Source organism: Lithobates pipiens, unplaced genomic scaffold (genome assembly GCF_037356315.1).
Source record: "Lithobates pipiens isolate NorthernLeopardFrog02 unplaced genomic scaffold, aLitPip1_a1.2 Scaffold_28, whole genome shotgun sequence".
NCBI classification, from domain to species: Eukaryota; Metazoa; Chordata; class Amphibia; order Anura; family Ranidae; genus Lithobates; species Lithobates pipiens.
Genome location: NW_027507789.1, coordinates 101,091,355 through 101,110,026, shown reverse-complemented (window position 1 = coordinate 101,110,026; position 18,672 = coordinate 101,091,355). Strand labels below are relative to the sequence as shown.

General features: G+C 46.3%; 1 protein-coding gene across 2 annotated transcripts in view; it reads right to left on the bottom strand.

The window, feature by feature from the left end:
* Nucleotides 1-18,672, bottom strand: part of STARD3 (StAR related lipid transfer domain containing 3) — a 175,390-nt gene that overhangs the window by 135,354 nt on the left and 21,364 nt on the right. The window contains exon 4 of one of the 2 annotated variants that reach the window (XM_077459487.1): nt 18,309-18,386. The exons of the other annotated variant lie outside the window; for it this stretch is intronic. Coding sequence (XP_077315613.1) covers nt 18,309-18,386 — 78 coding nt within the window. The remainder of the gene's footprint in view (nt 1-18,308; nt 18,387-18,672) is intronic. 2 annotated transcript variants of the gene reach the window in all.

Sequence of the window (18,672 nt, the reverse complement as noted above, 5' to 3'; positions counted from 1 at the left end):
CCAAATCCATTTGGCAATAGTGGATTTTGATGCTGCCTGTCCTTTCCTAGGACCTTCAGGCAACACAAACAAAACATCAGTTTTTCGAATCTGAGCAGTCGCCTTCAAATAGATCCCGACTGCTCTACATCCAGAGAGTGTAGTGACTTTCCTTTCTTAGAACAGGGTTCTGGAAAACTATTAAATATGGCTTTTAGAAGAAAGAGCCGCCAACACTGATACCCTTCTTGCAGAAGAAATGGCTACCAGAAAAACTAGCTTCTTTGTCAAAAGGACCAAAGGAATATGTCGTATCGGCGGCGGCGACAGAAGACCGGGCCAACGCTAGTAAAAGATATAAGAAGATAGCGGAGGCCCGGTAGAAGAACCGAAGAGCGGGACAAGCCCCCAGAAGAGCGGGACAAGCCCCCGAAGTCGGAAGAAGACCCCCGGACAGTGGCAGCCATGACGAAGAAAGCCGGGCTCCACTAGTAAAAGCTAGCAGAAGATAGTGGAGAAGTCCGGCGAGAAGACCCCATCAAGATGAAAGAAGAGAAGACCCCCCCAAGACGGAAGACCACCGGAGCTGTCTAATAAATTATTTTAAAAACTTGTGTTTTTTTATTTATACTTTTTTCAACAGGTGAATGGGTAGGGGTACAATGTACCCCATACTCATTCACATAGGGTGGGGGCCGGTATCTGGGGATCCTCTTATTAAAAGAGAGCTCCCGGATTCCGATAAGCCCCCTGCCCACAGACCCAGACAACCAATGGCCGGGGTTGGCGGGAAGAGGCCCTTGTCCTCAACATGGGGACAAGGTGCTTTGGGGTGGGGGGGCCGCAGTGTGTGTGCAAGTCCGTTAATTTCAAAAGTCCTGCCGACTCCCGCCATAGTCCAGCGGAAATGTCCGGTCGTGTGTGGGCAGGTCCGGAAAGTCCATGGGGCCCCTACCACCATCTTTACTATTTCTGCATACCAAGATCTTCTGGGCCACATGAACTACCGACTTCCTTTCTAGCTTGATCCTGTGAAGAAGTCGAGATAGCAGCAAAATAGGAGGGAATGCATAAATCAGCGAGAACTGATCAGACTGGGTCACCAATGCATCTGTTCCACATGCGAGTGGATCCCTAGTTCTTTACACAAAGTTGTCGACTTTGTTGTTGAATCTTGTTGAATCTGGACGCAAACAGATCTAGATCCCCCATCTTTGGCATATAGCCAGGAAGATGCCGGGGTGAAGGGACCATTGCCCCGGGAATAACTGCTGGCGACTTAAGTAGTCTGCCTGCCAGTTCTCTACCCCTGGAATGAAGATTGCCAAAATGCACGGCACATGTTTTTCTGCCCAGGTTAGGATATGGTTTATTTCTCCCTGGGCTGCCTGACTTCTGGTGCCCCCTTGGTGATTGATATAAGTCACTGTTGTGGCATTGTCAGATTGAATCATGACAGGAGAATTCTGCAACGTGAATTTCCAGGCCATTATGGCTAGACGCTCAGCCCAAATTTCTAGAATGTTGATGGGCAAGATCCTTTCGGTTCTGGACCATTTCCCTTGGACAGATGCTTCTTCCAGGACTGCTCCCCAACCTGAAAGGCTGGCATCTGTGGTTACCACCTTCCAGGTAACCACTAAGAAGCATTTCCCCTTCTGCAGATTCTTGGATATCCTCCACCAACTGAGGCTCTGGCACACTTTTGGCAACAAAGGCATTGGAAAATCTAGTGCCTGAATCTTCTTGTTCCAGGCCGATAGGATACTGTTTTGCAGGAGTCGAATAAAACTGAGCATAGGGAACTGCTTCGAATGAAGCCATCATCTTCCCCAACAACCTCATACAAAGGCAAATGGAAGGACCCTTCTTTTCCCTGACCCCTTGTACCAGCTCTTTTATGGCGATGATCTTTGCCTGGAGTAAAAACACCTTCTTCTGTGCTGTATCTATGACCAGACCCAAGTACTCTAATCTTCTTACCAAGATTTCTCTAGGTTGATAACCCAACCTAGGTATTCCAGGTAGTTGACTGTGATGACCACGTTTTGGTCCAAGCAGACTACCGACCGGTCTATTAAGAGCAGGTCATCAATAATAGCAGGTATGCTATTGTTATACCTTGAGTCCTTAACATGGCCAGGGAAAGGGACAGAAGTTTTGTAGACACCCGAGGTGCAGTAGCTAGACTGAAAGGCAAGGCTACAAATTGAAAATGAAGTCCTTCTACTTCAAAACACAGATACTTTTGGTGAGTGGGGAAAATAGGTACATGAAGGTATGCATCCTTGTCGATTGATTCCAGAAGCTCTCCCCGTTGCTCTTCCACAGGAACCACCAAGATGACCTTTTACAACAAAAGTCGGTCTAAAGCTAGAAAGAGAGATTTCTGGGGACATTTGTCCCGAGGAAGCGAGGAGATGGGAACTCTCGAAACTCTAGTTTGTAATCTAAAGCTATTGTGGAGACCACCCATCTGTCCCGAAATTCTTCCTGCCAGACCTTTGAGAACTGCAGAAGTCTTCTCCCCCACCCGAACGAGCGGGGGCGCCCCTTCATAAAGAGGCTTTAGCATTCTGTCTTGCAAGCTTCCTCCCCCAGGACTTCTTTTGTCCCTGGGGCTGACCCTGAAGTTTACCTCTTGAACCTGACGGTGGAGGCTGTCGTGACGCCTGGAGGTTGATGTCCCTGGCACTGGAGAAAGAGCTTGTTTAAATGAGGGACGTTTACTCTTTTTCTTAACTGGCAAAAGGGTACTTTTCCCACTTGATATTATTGGGATATATTTGTCCAAATCCTCCCCAAACAGCTTTTCACAGCAAAAAGGAAAACTAGCCAGGAGCTTCTTGCATGGTGCTTCGGCTGACCAACCTTTTAACCATAAGATTCTACGCATATGTACCAACCAAAGCATAATTCGAGAGGTTTGAAGAATAGGATCTCTGATCGCATATATTGCAAAGCACAAAGCTGCTGGCAGCTCAGCTAATTCCTGGGCCTACTGTTCAGGGAACACCTTGAGCACCTGTTTCAAGTGGTCTCTCAAGGATTGACATACCCCAAATGCTGCCACTGCAGGTTGAGCCACCAAACCTGCCAGGGAGAAAATATTTTTTAACAGGAAATAGGATTTTTTGTACTCACCGTAAAATCCTTTTCTCTGTAATTCACCAACCGACACAGCTCCTCTCTGTAACAAATGGGTTGTTAGCCTTATCACTAGGAGAATACTAGGCAAAGTTCTAACACAACACTCAGAACTCTTAGTTCTGCCCAGCGGGGCGGCCCCTCGGGCTACAACCCTCCACCCTGCAAAGCAGCATCAGTACGTCAACAAGCTGTATAACGTAAAGATAAAAAGGAAGGGCGGGTGCTGTGTCAGTCGGTGAAATACAGAGAAAAGGATTTTACGGTGAGTACAAAAAATACATATATTTGGCTTAGGACACAGAGATGGTAATACAATGTGCTCATTGATATGAAAAGCCGAGACCACTTTCGGTAGAAAAGACGGTCGCGGCCGCAAAACCCCCTTATCCCTGTGGATAACCAGATAGGGCAACTTGCAGGACAAGGCCGCCAGTTCCGAAACCCTCCTGGCCGATGTGATGGCCACTAGAAAGACCACTTATTGGGAAAAGGGTCAACAGGGGAATCTTCGTGATGTTTTCAAACGGCAGTTTTTGAAGCGCTGACAACACCAGGTTCAAATCCCATGGGGGTAACGGTGGACACACAGGAGGGACTAGATGTCATACCCCCTGAACAAAGGTACTCACTAAGGAGTGCGATGCCAGGGGTCTTTGAAAAAAAGACAGCTAAGGCTGAAATTTTACCTTTGATGGTGCTTAATGCCAATCTTTGGTCTACTCCTTGCTGGAGAAACAGCAGGATCCTGGATATGGAAAAGGAGCGCGGATGCCATCCTTTCTCCCCACACATGGAGATGTAGGCCTTCCAAGTACGATGGCATATCTTCCGAGAAGAAGATTTCCGTGCTCTCAACATAGTTGGAATCACAGAGTCCGACACCCTGGTTCCTCAACACCTGGCTCTCAAATAGCCATGCCATTAAAGCCAGCGATGGTAAAGCAGAATGGAGAATCGGACCTCGAGACAGAAGGTCCTCTCACAACAGCAGTCACCAGGGAGCATCTGCCAACGCACCAGGTCTGCGTACCAAGGACGCGGAGGCCAATCTGGGGCAACCAGTTATACTGGGATCCCCTCTGCGAAGCAGACGTGGCAACAGTTTCAGTGGAGAAAAGGCATAGATCAGCTGGTACTGATCCCACGGAGCCACCAGCGCCACTGACGCGTCAGCCCACGGATCTCTTGTCCTGGACGCGAATCTTGGCACCTTTCGATTGAGACGGGAGGCCAGCAGATTCACGTCTGGTGTGCCCCACTTCAGGGACAGCAACCTGAACATCTCCGGATGCAATGCCCATACTCCAGGGTCCAGCATCTGTAGACTCAGATAGTCCGCCTGCCAGTTCTCCACTCCCGGGATGTAAATGTCCGACAGGGCTGGCAAGTGTCGCTCTACCCACCGAAGTATGTGAGCGACCTGTGCAGCAGCTGAGCTTCTTGCTTCCCCCTTGGTGATTGACGTAAGCCACAGCTGTGGCGTTGTCTGACTGTATCCTGATCGGACACCCTTGAAGTCTCATCGACCATGTGTAGAGGCACAGCCTGATCACTCAATTCGAGCAGATTGATGGGCAACTCGGATTCTTCTGTCGACCGGAGGCCCTGAGCTGACTGAACCCCCATCACTCCACCCCAGCCGTATAGACTGGCATCCGTTGTGATCACCATCCATTTCAGAGGTAGGAACGATTTTCCGGACTGAATCACCAGGGATCTCAACCACCAGCTCAGGGAGTCTCTGAATGACTGGCTCACTTGCATCTGTCGATCCAGAGACAACTGAGATTTGTCCCATTTTGTCAAAATCTCCTTCTGCAGGACTCTAGTGTGGAACTGGGCATAAGGTACTGCCTTGAAGGAGGCTACCGAAAGAGCCCCAGTACTCGCATGCAAAAGCGGAGCGACGACCACTTGCGGTTCATCAGCAGTTTTACCGCGGATCTGAGAGTCTGCAATTTGTCTGAAAGGAGGAAAACTCTCGCTTCCCTGGAGCCCAACAGTAAGCCTAGGTACTCCAGTCGCTGGGTCGGCACAATCACCGACTTTTTGAGGTTCAACAGCCACCCAAATTCTTGCAGGGTCTGCATGGTGATCGCCACATCCTCCCCTAATTCTGAGGCAGAAGATGCCCTCAGGAGGAGATCGTCTAGGTATCCCACGATCGCGATCCCACATTGTCGCAGCAACGCCAGACTGGAGCCAGTACCTTAGTAAAGACTCGGGGGGCTGATGCCAGACCAAAAGGAAGGGCCACAAACTGGTAGTGGGCTTCCCTGACTGCAAGTCGCAGAAACTTTGGATGCCGAAGGCAAATGGGTATGTGCAGGTACGCATCCTGGATGTCTAAGGACGCCAGGGAGTCCCCTTGATGGAGTGCAGCAACTACTGAGCGAACCGATTCCATTCTGAACCTCTGCACTTTCACAAAGTGATTGAGGGCTTTTAGGTCCAAGATCGGACGTACACCTTCCTTCTTGGGAACCACAAACAGATTTGAGGAAGAATCTCTTTAAACGTTCCGGGTCCAGAACCGGTACAATCACCCCGTGATTCAGCAATTCCCTTACTGCCCCCAACAGGGCCTCCTGGCGAACCGGGGATACGGGTATGCTGGAGTGGAAAAATCTGTTTGGCAGCCAAGAGAGAAACTATCTTGTAGCCTGTGGAAATCAGAGCAGACCCATTGGTCGGATAACCGGAAGAGGCCACTGTGCTGAAAACTCCCGAAGGCGACCCCCCCACCCGAGACATGGGTGGGGGCAAACCTTCATGCGGTAGCACTTTTATTCGCAGGCTTGTTAGGCTTGCGGCTCCAGGGACGTTTTTGACCATCCGTGAGTGTCCTGTCGGGCTGGGGACGATTTGTCGAAGCTCCGGACAGACAAAAAAGCCGTTTGTGAGCAGAAAGAGGGACCTTGCCTATGGCGCGGCTCCTTAGCCTTCCTGGCCTGTGGGAGTAGGGTATTCTTACCACAGTTGGCATTTTTAATAATGTCATCTAATGATGCTCCAAAGAGCCGGTTGCCAAGGAAGGGAAGATCCGTCAGGGCTTTTTTGGATGCCTGGTCAGCAGACCAGCATTTTAGCCAAATTAAGCGCCTCAGCACCACAGCTGACACTGAAGCCCTGGATAACAGAGGGAGAGTATCCAGGGACGCATCACAGACGTACTTAAGGTCTTGCACTAGTCTGTCTGCTAGTTCCACGCAGACAGGGGAAAGCCTGTTGCTCTCCCAGTTCGCAGTGCATAAGTTTTGCCCACTCAGTCAGTGTCTGCGACACAAGTGCGGATGCCAGTACAGGTCGCACGGCTGACCCCCACAACCGTAAAAAAGGAATGAGCCACTGCTTCGGCCTTCCTGTCCGTGGGATCCTTGAATGCAGGAGTCCCCTCAACCGGGATCGTGGTTACTTTATTTAACCTGGATACTGGGGGGTCCACAACCAGAGGAGCCGACCATTTTTTGAGAAGGCTTTCCTCAAAAGGGGTAACGCACCGCCATGTATTTGGGGACCGAAAAGGTCAGTTGTGGGCGACCCCATTCCTTGTAAATGAACTTGTTAAAATAAGTCAGATACGGGAATACCTTAGGTGAACGTGCAGGCTTGCGGTACCCAAAAGGGACTGGTACATCTGCAGAGGGATCCGCTGGCTTCTGAATCTTCAGGGTATCACGCACAGCTGTGATAAGTGCTCCAACAAGCGCTTTGTCGCGCCTCATCCTCACTATCCCAACGGTCCTGGTCAGCGTCGTCTGACAAGACAGAGCAGGGGTCACCAGCCTCAGCAGGACCCGAGTCTGCGTCAGAGCTCTCCCCAGAGGACCGGGGGGAGGGGGGGGGCAGGGGCTGCTTTTTAGCACCTTTCTTCCCACGCACCACCTCCATCTTGGTAACATTGGAAAATGTGCCCAGGCTTCTAGAAAGTGGCAGCCAGTGTCCTGAACAGGAAAGCACTGGGAAAATGGGCGCTTGAAGCCCAGAAGACATGCTGCCCTCACCCACACCTAAAAAGACCGCCGGCCAGCTTCCATGAGGGATAGAAATGTGACAGACACAGCGCTGCACCGAAAACACAGCCAGACCCTCACAGGCACCTCCCTGGAGCTTAACACACAGGATCCAGGGCACCACCAGCCAGCCAGTCCCCTATCCCAGGTGAGAGACCTCAGGGATCATACACACCACCGCTCAGCACCAAATGCAGCAACCCCCCCCCCATGAGGGGGAGGGAAGATAGGGACAGGGGAGAGAAGAGAGGGAGGTGAGGGATCCCCGAATCGACCTCCCAGGGAATGCCCAGCTGCTCAGCCCTGCTGGGGCAGGGAGAGCTGTACTTACCAGTCCTGAAGAGCTGGGAGACATTCCATTGTAGATCTACACCTGATCGGTACAGGGTAGCTCCTGGCCTCAGCATACTGTGACGCAGACATCAGTAGCCCGGTCATATGTACTCCCCAGAGCATAAAAGCTCACCGGCCACCTCTGGAGCTGAGGTATGTCGTGGCCTGCCGAGCCGTAGCTGCGACCTGCACACGCTCAATGGCCGGACTGAGAAGACTACAAGGATAAGGGTATCCAGGCTGTCACCCAGCCGGCTGTTGATAGTAGATCACAGGATCATTCATCTTGCGCAAAAACCCAAGCTTCTGCATAAAAAAAGCACAGACCGATGGGCCCGCAGGGTTCCTAGATCCTTCTCCTTTACTAGGCAAAATAAAACTGATGCTGCTTTGCAGGGTGGAGGGTTGTAGCCTGAGGGACCGCCCCCCCCGGGTGGAAATAAGAGTTCTGAGTGTTGTGTTACAACTTTGCCTAGTATTCTCCTAGTGATAAGGCTAACAACCCATTTGTTACAGAGAGGAGCTGTGTTGGTCGGTGAATATAAGAGAAATTCCATTTTTTTTTTATCAGTTGGATCCCTAAGCATTTGCGCATTGTCAACCGGACAAGTCAAACTTTTATTCACAGAGGATATAGCAGCGTCAATTGCTGGTATACTCCACATCTTAGTGAATTTTTCCTCCATAGGATAAAGTGTTGAAAACTTCTTAGGAGGAAAAAAAAAAAAAAAAAAAAGTGCTTATCTGGGTGATTCCACTCAGAATACATAAGCTTTTCTAGTAATGAATGGACAGGAAAGGGGGCTTCAGTGAACCCAAACAGGAAGTGGGCTCTTCAACCGACTCTGTTAAGGGTAGCTTAAATGTGGCGCGGACCATTTCATTAAGAGAATGCACCAGCAACTTCTCAGCATGAAGAAGGTCCTTTCCCACTTGATTCCTCAGAATCATCAGCCTGTTCACGGTCCCCTGAGGGGGATTCATCTTCCCCCTCCCACAGTTCCTCCATTTGGGGATCCTGAGTGGTAGAAGGTGACCTAATAAAAGTTTTCTTCCACTCTGTGAAGATGTGATTATAGCCACTAATCTTTCCTCTAAGCCACTCATAGCTGGGGAGAAAACTTGCTCAGTTATATAGACAGGGACTGAAGTGTCGGAAGCAACTGCAGCCCAATGACCCTGATGGCTCACTATGACAAGCCTCCTCAGCACGGGATGGTGTCCTTGGTCTTTGCGGCATTTGAACCACCTCCTCTGGTCATAGTGCCAAGCACAAACGCAGAGGTACCACCGAAAAAAAAAGCACCCACTGCTGAGCAATAGTCCAGCAACTGCAGCTGCTATTAAGCTCAGCCTGATTCTTAAAGTAAATGTGCCTGGGAATGCCTATGTCACCGACTCACATGCCACCCGTCTGCTCTGTGTCCCTCCTAGCTGTATGCACCTGAAAAAAGGTGCATTTTATAGCTATGCAGCCCGAGTTGTGGATGCTAACTCGCACCAACACCGCTAAGCCTCGCCCCCTTCCTCCGACCTGCCATCATTCCGTCCACCCCCTCATTTTAGAATAGAGCGTTTTCCCTGGGGGAAGATAGCTGCCCATGGGAACCGCTGTAATTGTGGCGGGAGCGGCGCGGCACACCGCCATCTAAAGCCATGCTCCTACTGCCTGGAGGAATGCTATCCAGGTGGGGGGACATTCCTAGGACAAAACCCCCCTTTCCCACGACTTTACTTGGAGCCTGGGCCGGAGGAAGCGTGCAGCTTGTACACAGAGGCGAGACTGACACGCATGGAACAGGTATGCGCTCTTGACAGCCCCCGGTGGCGACTATAGGCATAGCAACAATTACTTTACCCACTAGGCGTCTGTGCTATAGCGGAAAGACAGCTACAGCGCAGACTAATTGCCGGGAGAGAGTTCCTGGACGTCCTCCTGTTTACTTTCACAATGCGCGCTCCTGTGGGCATGCATCGGGGGAAACCCTGTGCTGGCCGTGTCCCTTGGACACAGCCAGTCACAGATCGCTGTAAATGGCCAATCACAGCGGCTGTTTACAGCATGATTGGAGCTTCCAATGAGAGATGATCTCAAGTGTAAACATATCAGATCATCTCTCATTGCTGGCTCTTTTTCCTCACACAGAGACCGCGTGTGTGGAGAGAGAGGATCTGTGCTGCAGCGTGAGTGCCAGCCATTATGTGCAAGTACATTTTACAAGTGAAAACATACATATCAGTGCCCATACAGTGCCACGATGCTCATCACTGTTAGTGTCACAGTGCCAAAAAATATGTTTTACGTTCATATTGGTCTACCCTCCCCATCCACCACATGCCCATCTTTTCCTCAGTAATGCCCAAGTCCAGATATCTCATGATTATGAGATTCCTACACTATAATGACAATACCCAGTGCCCTCCCCGAAATGACCCAAATTTTGACAAGCTTTATAAAATTCGCCCACTACTAAATTACTTTTCTGATATCTTCCCCCAGTTGTTAACCCCAGACCAATACATATGCGTGTCAAATTTACTGGCAGGCTGGGCATAAAACTATTTATTCCCACCAAAAGGGCCCACTATGGGATGAAGATGTATAAATTGTACGAGCAAGCTACAGGGTATACCCATGCCTTCATGATATACGAAGGGAAGGACACCCAGAATACATTGGATCGAGTAGGAAAGTCGTTTAGGAACTCAAAAACCCACTCCTGGAGAAAGGCTACCATTTGTATGTGGACAATTTTTCTACTAGTTTGCCCCTGTTCCACAAACTTCACAGAAATAACACTCCAGCATGTGGCACTGTAAGGAAGAACCGTAAGGGCTTTCCTCAATGCCTCCTCAACAAGAAGCTAAGAAGAGGGGAGCTAATTATTCAGATGGAGATATGTCAGATGGTATATATTCAAACTAGTATGGTAAAGTAGTAAGGGAGAACTCTTATCCTAATGTATAAATTCTTCTATCAATAGTGCCTGCAACATTGAGAGTTAGAATAAAGGAACACGTGCAGAACATCATTAAGGGTTTTGACAAGCACAGTGTTTCAAAACATTTCGCGATACACCATAAAAAGGACCCCCGTGATCTTAAATTTTGGGGGATTGTACCTTATGTCGAGCACTGGAGAGGTGGGCATAAGGTGAGAACATTGAGTCAGATCGAATCCAAGTGGATATTTTCTCTGGATACATTTTACCCCAAAGGGTTAAATATAGAATTCGATCTGAACTGCTTTATCAGTGATTTTTTTTAAAAATGTCCTCCCCTAATTAGATAATTTCCCCTTCTCCCCCCCCCCCTCCCCCTCTCCAGAGATCTTGAATAAGATAAGATAATATTTTAAGTGCCTCTCTACTTTGGAATATGTATATATTTAAAAAAAAAAAAAAAATCAGTTACGAGATCCATGATATAGATCCTAAGTACAAGAAGCAATAAGAAATAAAAATTATAAGAAAAAAAAAAAAAATTTTTTTTTTTTTTTTACCCCTTTTTTATAAACAATTTTTATATATATTCTTTTATATATATATATATATATATATATATATATATATATATATATATATATATATATAAATAAAAAATTATATTCTATTTGATTGTAATTTGAATGATTTTACTATACAAGTAGCGTAATTAACATTTATTATTATAACAAAAATTGTTTGGTCAATTTCCTTCTATAGAATTTTCTTTCCCCTCTTCCAGTCTGTGGCCAGACTACACACGTTATGGAGAGTAATATACTAATACGGCCGGTAGATAACCAAATAAATGGCCGCCTCAATGAGAGGAGACAAGTATACATCATTTAGCTGCATAACCTCCAATAAAATGGCCGCCGCCATAATAGGAGACACTTTTATTTCCCCCCCCCCCCCCCGAGATAATAGATATGGTTAACAGATTTGTCTTAATATAGTGTGGTATGGCACACTCATCACATCATAATATGCCACAGCCCCCCATCGCTGTTGGTGGTATAGCGAATATATAACCAGTGATTATGTTTAATGCCTGGTGTGCTTTTTTTAATATGTATATCCTGCTGACACTCCAGGAAGGGGCGTCAGTATTCGATTGTGGGGCGGTTCGTCCCCACCCAGTCCTCCTTTATATTGCACTTCCTGCCCTATGCTCCTCTATCCCAGTTGAAGTCACTGGAAGTGATGTAATGCGTAGGATACGGAGACCGGAAGTGACGCTCGCACCAGAGTGGTCGATCTGAACTGTTTTGCTGCTAATGCTGCCCATTTACCCCATTTCGTTTGTGAGTAATTTTAACCTTTTAATAAAGTAGTGATTTTTAAAAACATACTACACTATGGTTGCTCTTATACTTATTCTCTGAGCTATATTGGAACATCTTGCTAGAGTATACTGTGACGGAGATCTGAGAGTGACCCCTGAGGGCCCCCTTCCACCCCCTTTCCTGGGACTCCTGGTATATCCAAGAGGAGGCTGCATATACGCTATATTTTATATAGCGGGAAGGTAATTACCCAGTGTGCACACTTATGCGTGGAATCACTTATGTGGAGGAAGAACCTCTGAGATATTTCCCAGCACAGAATCACTTTAGATGTTTATGTGACATCATCACGGGACTGTGTTCACGTCATTAACAGCTGGATATAGTCCAATTTTTTGCACTCACTACTTTCTGTTTATGGAGTTTTGTTCTATAGTTTCGATTATTATATGTTTTTTATTAATATTTTGTGTTACACTAAGCACTTTGTTTGCATTTTTTGCACTGTAGTTTTGCATTTTTTGCACTTTATTATTGTCACTAGTTTGCGCTTACGTAGCCAGTAACTGTTTATATTTCAGTCACTTTGGTTTTGCTATGATGCACTTTCTGTCATAGAAGTCTGATTTATAGTTAGACCACTGTATGTGCTTTTGCACTTAGCACTATTTTTATATCATAGAGATATAAGTTGCACTTGGGATTGTGACAGTTATTATTGTGTACACACTGTTGCAGGCACTATAGATAGAAGAATTTCTACATTAGGATAAGAGCTCTCCCTTACTACTTTAACATACTAGTTTGAAAATATACCATCGGACATATCTCCATCTGAATAATTAACTCTATAACATTTTCGTGTAAGGTCCCATTTTTTTGGAAGCGCAGCACCACCATTTTTTCTTTTAGTCTATATGCATGAGCTGGTGTCTCATGAAAGTGCTTGCGGCATACACTAAATAGAGCATTCCTCACAAATCCCATTTAAGCGCAGGAGTCCATTGAATAAGAAGAGGGGAGACCGTGAGCTTACGGAATGAGGAAATTCTGGCTGTGAAATGGAGGGACAGAAGGGATGTATACGTTCTTTCATCGATCCACAATAATACCTTAATGAAGATCACCAGGAGGAATGGCCGAATCCAAAAGCCAACATGTATCCACGAATACAACATGTTCATGGGGGGGTGTCGACTTCAACGACCAAATGCTCGAACTTTGCCTTGCCACAAGACGAACATACCAGTGGTATAAAAAAAATTTCATTTATTTTTTTTAATTTGGCCATATACAACAGCTAAGTTATTTATCACAAATCCACTGATAGCCCCAAATCCTTCCTTGGCTACCAGGAGGAAATCACCACTGCCCTTTTATTACCAAACGGCCCACCAGAAACCATTCGATCCGATGTGATTAGCAGACTCTCCGAACGCCACTTTTCCGAAAAAATCCCTCCCAGACCAACAGGCCAAAAACGGAGGAAAAAATGCCGGGTGTGCGCCAAAGGAGGAGTGAGAAGAGACACCACTCTTTATTGGCCCCCAATGTCCTTCCCAACCAGGCCTCTGAATAGTTGATTGTTTCTGACGTTACCATAATTTAGTGAAGTATTAGTGAAGTATGGTAAACATAACCCAAGCTTCCTGCCATTTACCTTCACACCCCTTATGCCTCTACTTGCTCTGTAACTGACCCTGGTTTGTTATTCGACCATGCTTCAGCCTACCAATTCTGTTCACATCTCTACTTGATCTAGAAACTGACCCTGGCTCGTTATTTGACCAAGTTTCTGCCTACCGATGCTGTACATACCTCTGCCTGATCTGGAACTGACCCTCGACTGTTTGACCATCCTTTTTGCCTGCCTTTTGGACTGATCTTGTATTCTGCCACTGGACTAGTGGGATTCATAACACAGGGGTCTCACATATGTGAGGGGCTCCAGAATTGTTTTTCTGGATGAAGAAAACATTTTTCGTTTTCTCATTCCTAGATTAGGGTCTGGAGACTCGGAGGCTTCAAACTGATTTGGGTGGGAGAAGCCTCTACCCGTCCCCATTCTGTCCTGAACGAGGCCCTACTTCTGCCTGTAGGACCTATGCCATCATGCCTCTGCCTGTCACATGAACTGACCACACCACATGGATGGACTATGTTCCAGCCTACTTCCAGGATCAATATTTTGGCACTGTTGACAATCTCTGCCTGCACTAACCCTGGACTGTATAAAGGACAGTATCCCTGCCTGCACTGACTATGGACAGTGTTCCTGCCTGGACCAGTGCTATCCTCCTGTGGGCAACTGTGCTACTTAAACCACAGGTAATTTTTTTTACCCTTTGCTCAGCAGAATGTATTTTGGGATGTAATTCTTGGTATGTGCATGCTATGTGTTCCTTGTCTGTGGCCAGGCTGTTTAAAAGTCTCACACATGTGGTATCGCCATACTCAGGAGGAGTAGCAGAAGGTATTTTGGGGTGTAATTTTTGCTATGTACATGCTACGTGTTGGAAATATCTTATAAATTGACAACTTTGTGTACAAAAAAAATGGGTTTTCACTTTTTTTTTTCCACATTTTCCAAAAACTTCTGGAAAAAATGAACAGTTCAAAAAGACTCATTACGTGCCTCATAGATTATACGTTGGGGTGTTAGATTTCCAAAATGGGGTCATTTTGAGGGTGTTTCCATTGTTCTGGTGCTCCAGGGCCATCAAAAGTGTAATAAGTGGTTGAGAAATAAGATGTGTAATTTATGCTCCTAAAACCCTTGAAGGTGCTATTCCAATGTTGGGCCTCTGTATGTGGCCAGGCTGCGTAAAAGTCTTAAACATGTGGTATCGCCGTACTCAGGAGGAGTAGCAGAATGTATTTTGGGGTATAATTTTTGCTATGTACATGCTATGTGCTAGAAATATCTTATAAATGGACAACTTTTTGTAAAAAAATCAAATAAAAAAATGCGTTTTCATTTTTTTTCCCACATGTTCCAAAAACTTCTGGAAAAAAAATGAACCGTTCAAAAGACACATTATGCCTCATAGATTATACGATGGGGTATTAGCTTTCCAAAATGGGGTCAATTTTTGGGTGTTTCCATTGTCCTGGTACTCAAGGGCCTTCAAAAGTGTAAAAGGTGGTCAACAAGTTATATGTGTCATTTATGTTCCTAGAACACCTGATGGGCCTGCATGTTGGGCCTCTCTATATGTGGCCAGGCTGTGAACAAAATCCCACACATGTGGTATTGCCATACTTAGGAGTAGCAGAATGTATTTTGGGGCGTCATTTGTGGTATACACATGCCATGTGAGAGAAATAACCTATTACATTGAGAATTTTGTGGAAAAATATCTTAATTTTGCAAAGAATTGTGGGAAAAAATGACAACATCAAACGCCTCACCATGCATCTTACTAAATACCTTGGAATGTCTACTTTCAAAAAAAAAAAAGGGGTAATTTGTGTGGCATTTGTACTTTTCTGGCTTGTTTGGGTCACAAGAAATGATATAGGCCACCAGTACATCAGGTGTGATCAATTTTTTTATGAGTTGCACCACAACTTGTAGACTAACTTTCATACAGACCAAATAATATCCACTAATTTGGGTTATTTTTACCAAAGATATGTAGCAGTATAAATTGTGGCCAAAATTTATGAAGAAAATTTAATAATTTGCTAAATTTTATCACAGAGAAATGCGTGTTTTTTTTCCCAAATTGTCTGGATTTTTTCGTTTATAGCGCAAAAAATAAAAACCCAGAGGTCCTCAAATACAAACAAAAGAAAGCTCTATTTGTATGAAAAAAAAAGGACAAAACATTAATTTGGGTACATTATTGCATGGCTGGGTAATTGTCATTCAAAGTGCAAGAGCACTGAAAGCTGAAAATTGGTCTGGTCAGGACTGGGGTTTAAGTGCCCAGTTGTCAAGTGGTTAAAGGAGAAAACCCTCAAGAATTAGAAAAATTCCTTAGGAATCACCCTTACCTTATCCAGCTGTAGGGTTCTGTGGCAACAGACCCAATCTTCACCTCTCATGGCGGGCTCCGTTTAGAAAAACTTCAGGGACTGGGGCCCACATTTTGTTTATCATTGGGGGATCCACAGGCCTGGGCCTAAAAAAAAAGTACCCCACCAAGAATATGGCTGGAAAAAAAGCCAATACTGGATCCCAGGGTCCAGCTCCCTAAAAAGAGAAGCATTACAGGCAAAACCTTGTTTCTTCAGACACGATGCCCGGGTACCATTCAATTCAGCCTGGGAAAGACACTTTGAATGGATCCGGTTGCACGGCTTGCCCCAGGAAGGAATATTCCAGTGGAGCTCAGCACAGCCCATCTTTACTCGTGACCAACACCTAAGACACTGGTGAAAAAACTGAGGTACTCCCGGTAAGGGGAGGGGCTATATGGGGAATTGAACTTCCTATTTAGGATGTGTCCACCATCTGAAGGTGACATAAAACCCATACAGTTATTACTGTGGCTCTGTGTCCTGATGCAAACAGTTTGCTGAAGACAAGCAGACTAAGGACATGGATTACTGGAACCATGTCCTGTGGTCTGATGAGACCAAGATAAACGTACTTGGTTCAGATGGTGTCAAGCGTGTGTGGCGGCAACGAGGTGAGGAGTACAAAGACAAAATGTGTCTTGCCTACAGTCAAGTATAGTGGTGGGAGTGTCATGATCTGGGGCTGCATGAGTACTGCCGGCACTGGGGAGCTACAGTTCATTGAGAGAACCATGAATGCCAATGTACCATGACATAATGAAGCAGCACATGATCCCCTCCTTTCGGAGACTAGGCCGCAGGGCAGTATTCCAACATGATAACGACCCCAAACACACCTCAAAGACGACCACACCCTTGCTAAAGCTGAGGCTAAAGATGATGGACTGGCCAAGCATGTCTCCAGACCTAAACCCTATTGTGCATCTGTGGGGAATCCTCAAACAGAAGGTGGAGGAGCGCAAGGTCTCTAACATCCACCAGCTCCGTGATGTAGTCATAGAGGAGTGGAAGAGGACTCCAGTGGCAACCTGTGAAGCTCTAGTGAACTCCATGCCCAAGAGGGTTAAGGCAGTACTGGGAAATAATGGTGGCCACACAAAATATTGACACTTTGGGCCCAATTTGGACATTTTCAGGTAGGGGTGTACTCACTTTTGTTGCCAGCGGTATAGACATTAATGGCTGTGTGTTGAGTTATTTTGAGGGGACAGCAAATTTAATTTATACAAGCTGTACACTCACTACTTTACACTGTAGCCAAGTGTCATTTCTTCAGTGTTGTCACAGGAAAAGATAGAATAAAATATTTACAAAAATATGGAGGGGTGTACTCACCTTTGGGAGATACTGTATAAGTGTGTGTGTATATATATATATATATATATATATATATATATATATATATATACCGTATATACTCGAGTATAAGCCGAGATTTTCAGCCTCTTTTTTGAGGCTGAAAGTGCCCCCCTCGGCTTATACTCGAGTCATCGCTGTCTGCCCGCTCGATCAGCGTGTCGAGCAGACAGACAGCGGCCATTCTACTATTCAAAAGCCGCGCCTCCGGCTCCGCCTTCGCCTGTGATAGGCGGAACACTGAATTTCCCAGCAGCCTGTGTTCCGCCTATCACGGACATCGTATCATCCTCGTACTACGGACGAGGATGATACGACGTCAGTGATAGGCGGAACACAGGCTGCTGGGAAATTCAGTGTTCCGCCTATCACAGGCGAAGGAGGAGGCGCGGCTTTTGAATTTTACAATGGCCGCCGAAGAGGGCACGGGACGGAGGCAAGGCAAGGCAAGGCACGGCACGGCACGGGACGGGACGGAGGCAAGGCAAGGCAAGGCACGACACGACGGCAAGGCACGGCACGGCACGGGACGGAACGGAGGCAAGGAGGCAAGGCACGGGACGGAGGCTCGGGACAAAGGTAGGCTGGACACACACACACACACACACAGATGGATACACACACACACACGGATGGGTGGATGGATGGAGACACACACAGGGATGGGTGGATGGATGGAGACACACACAGGGATGGATGGATGGATGGAGACACACACACACACACACAGGGATGGATGGATGGATGGATGGAGACACACACACACAGGGATGGATGGATGGATGGACACACACACACACAGGGATGGATGGATGGATGGACACACACACACACAGGGATGGATGGACGGACACACAGGGATGGACGGACACACAGGGATGGACGGACACACACACAGGGATGGACAGGCATGTCTCACCCTCGGCTTATACACGAGTCAATAAGTTTGCCAGTTTTTTTGGGGGTAAATTGGGGGCCTCGGCTTATATTCGGGTCGGCCTATACTCGAGTATATACGGTATATATATATATATATATATATATATATATATATATATATATATATATATATATATAATATATATTATACACACACACACACACACGCGCTCATTCAATACTTATCTGAATTTGGTTTTCACAAGTAGATACTAACTACGTTAGAATGACTTAACACTTACAGCAATGGCCCACCAGTGGCGTAGACGACACACAGCATAACCCATAAGGAGGACAGAAAACCGGAACACTGCTAGAAGCTGGAGAAAGAGCACAAAACATTTAAGAAATGATATCAGATTACAATACAACATTAATATTCATTCATTAATAGGCAACCCACAGGATTATCCTAAATGTCCACATGACAAAGTACAACCCAAAATGTGGGATTTTCTTTTACTTTCAACGATAATGGCAATCCGGACATATAGAGAGGGTAAATCTCCTTAATGGGGGGCACAGACAGCAATAAAAAAAATATCAGACAAACATTGTAATCCCTCTCCACTCCATCTAACACTAAAAATAGGATTTTTATAACAG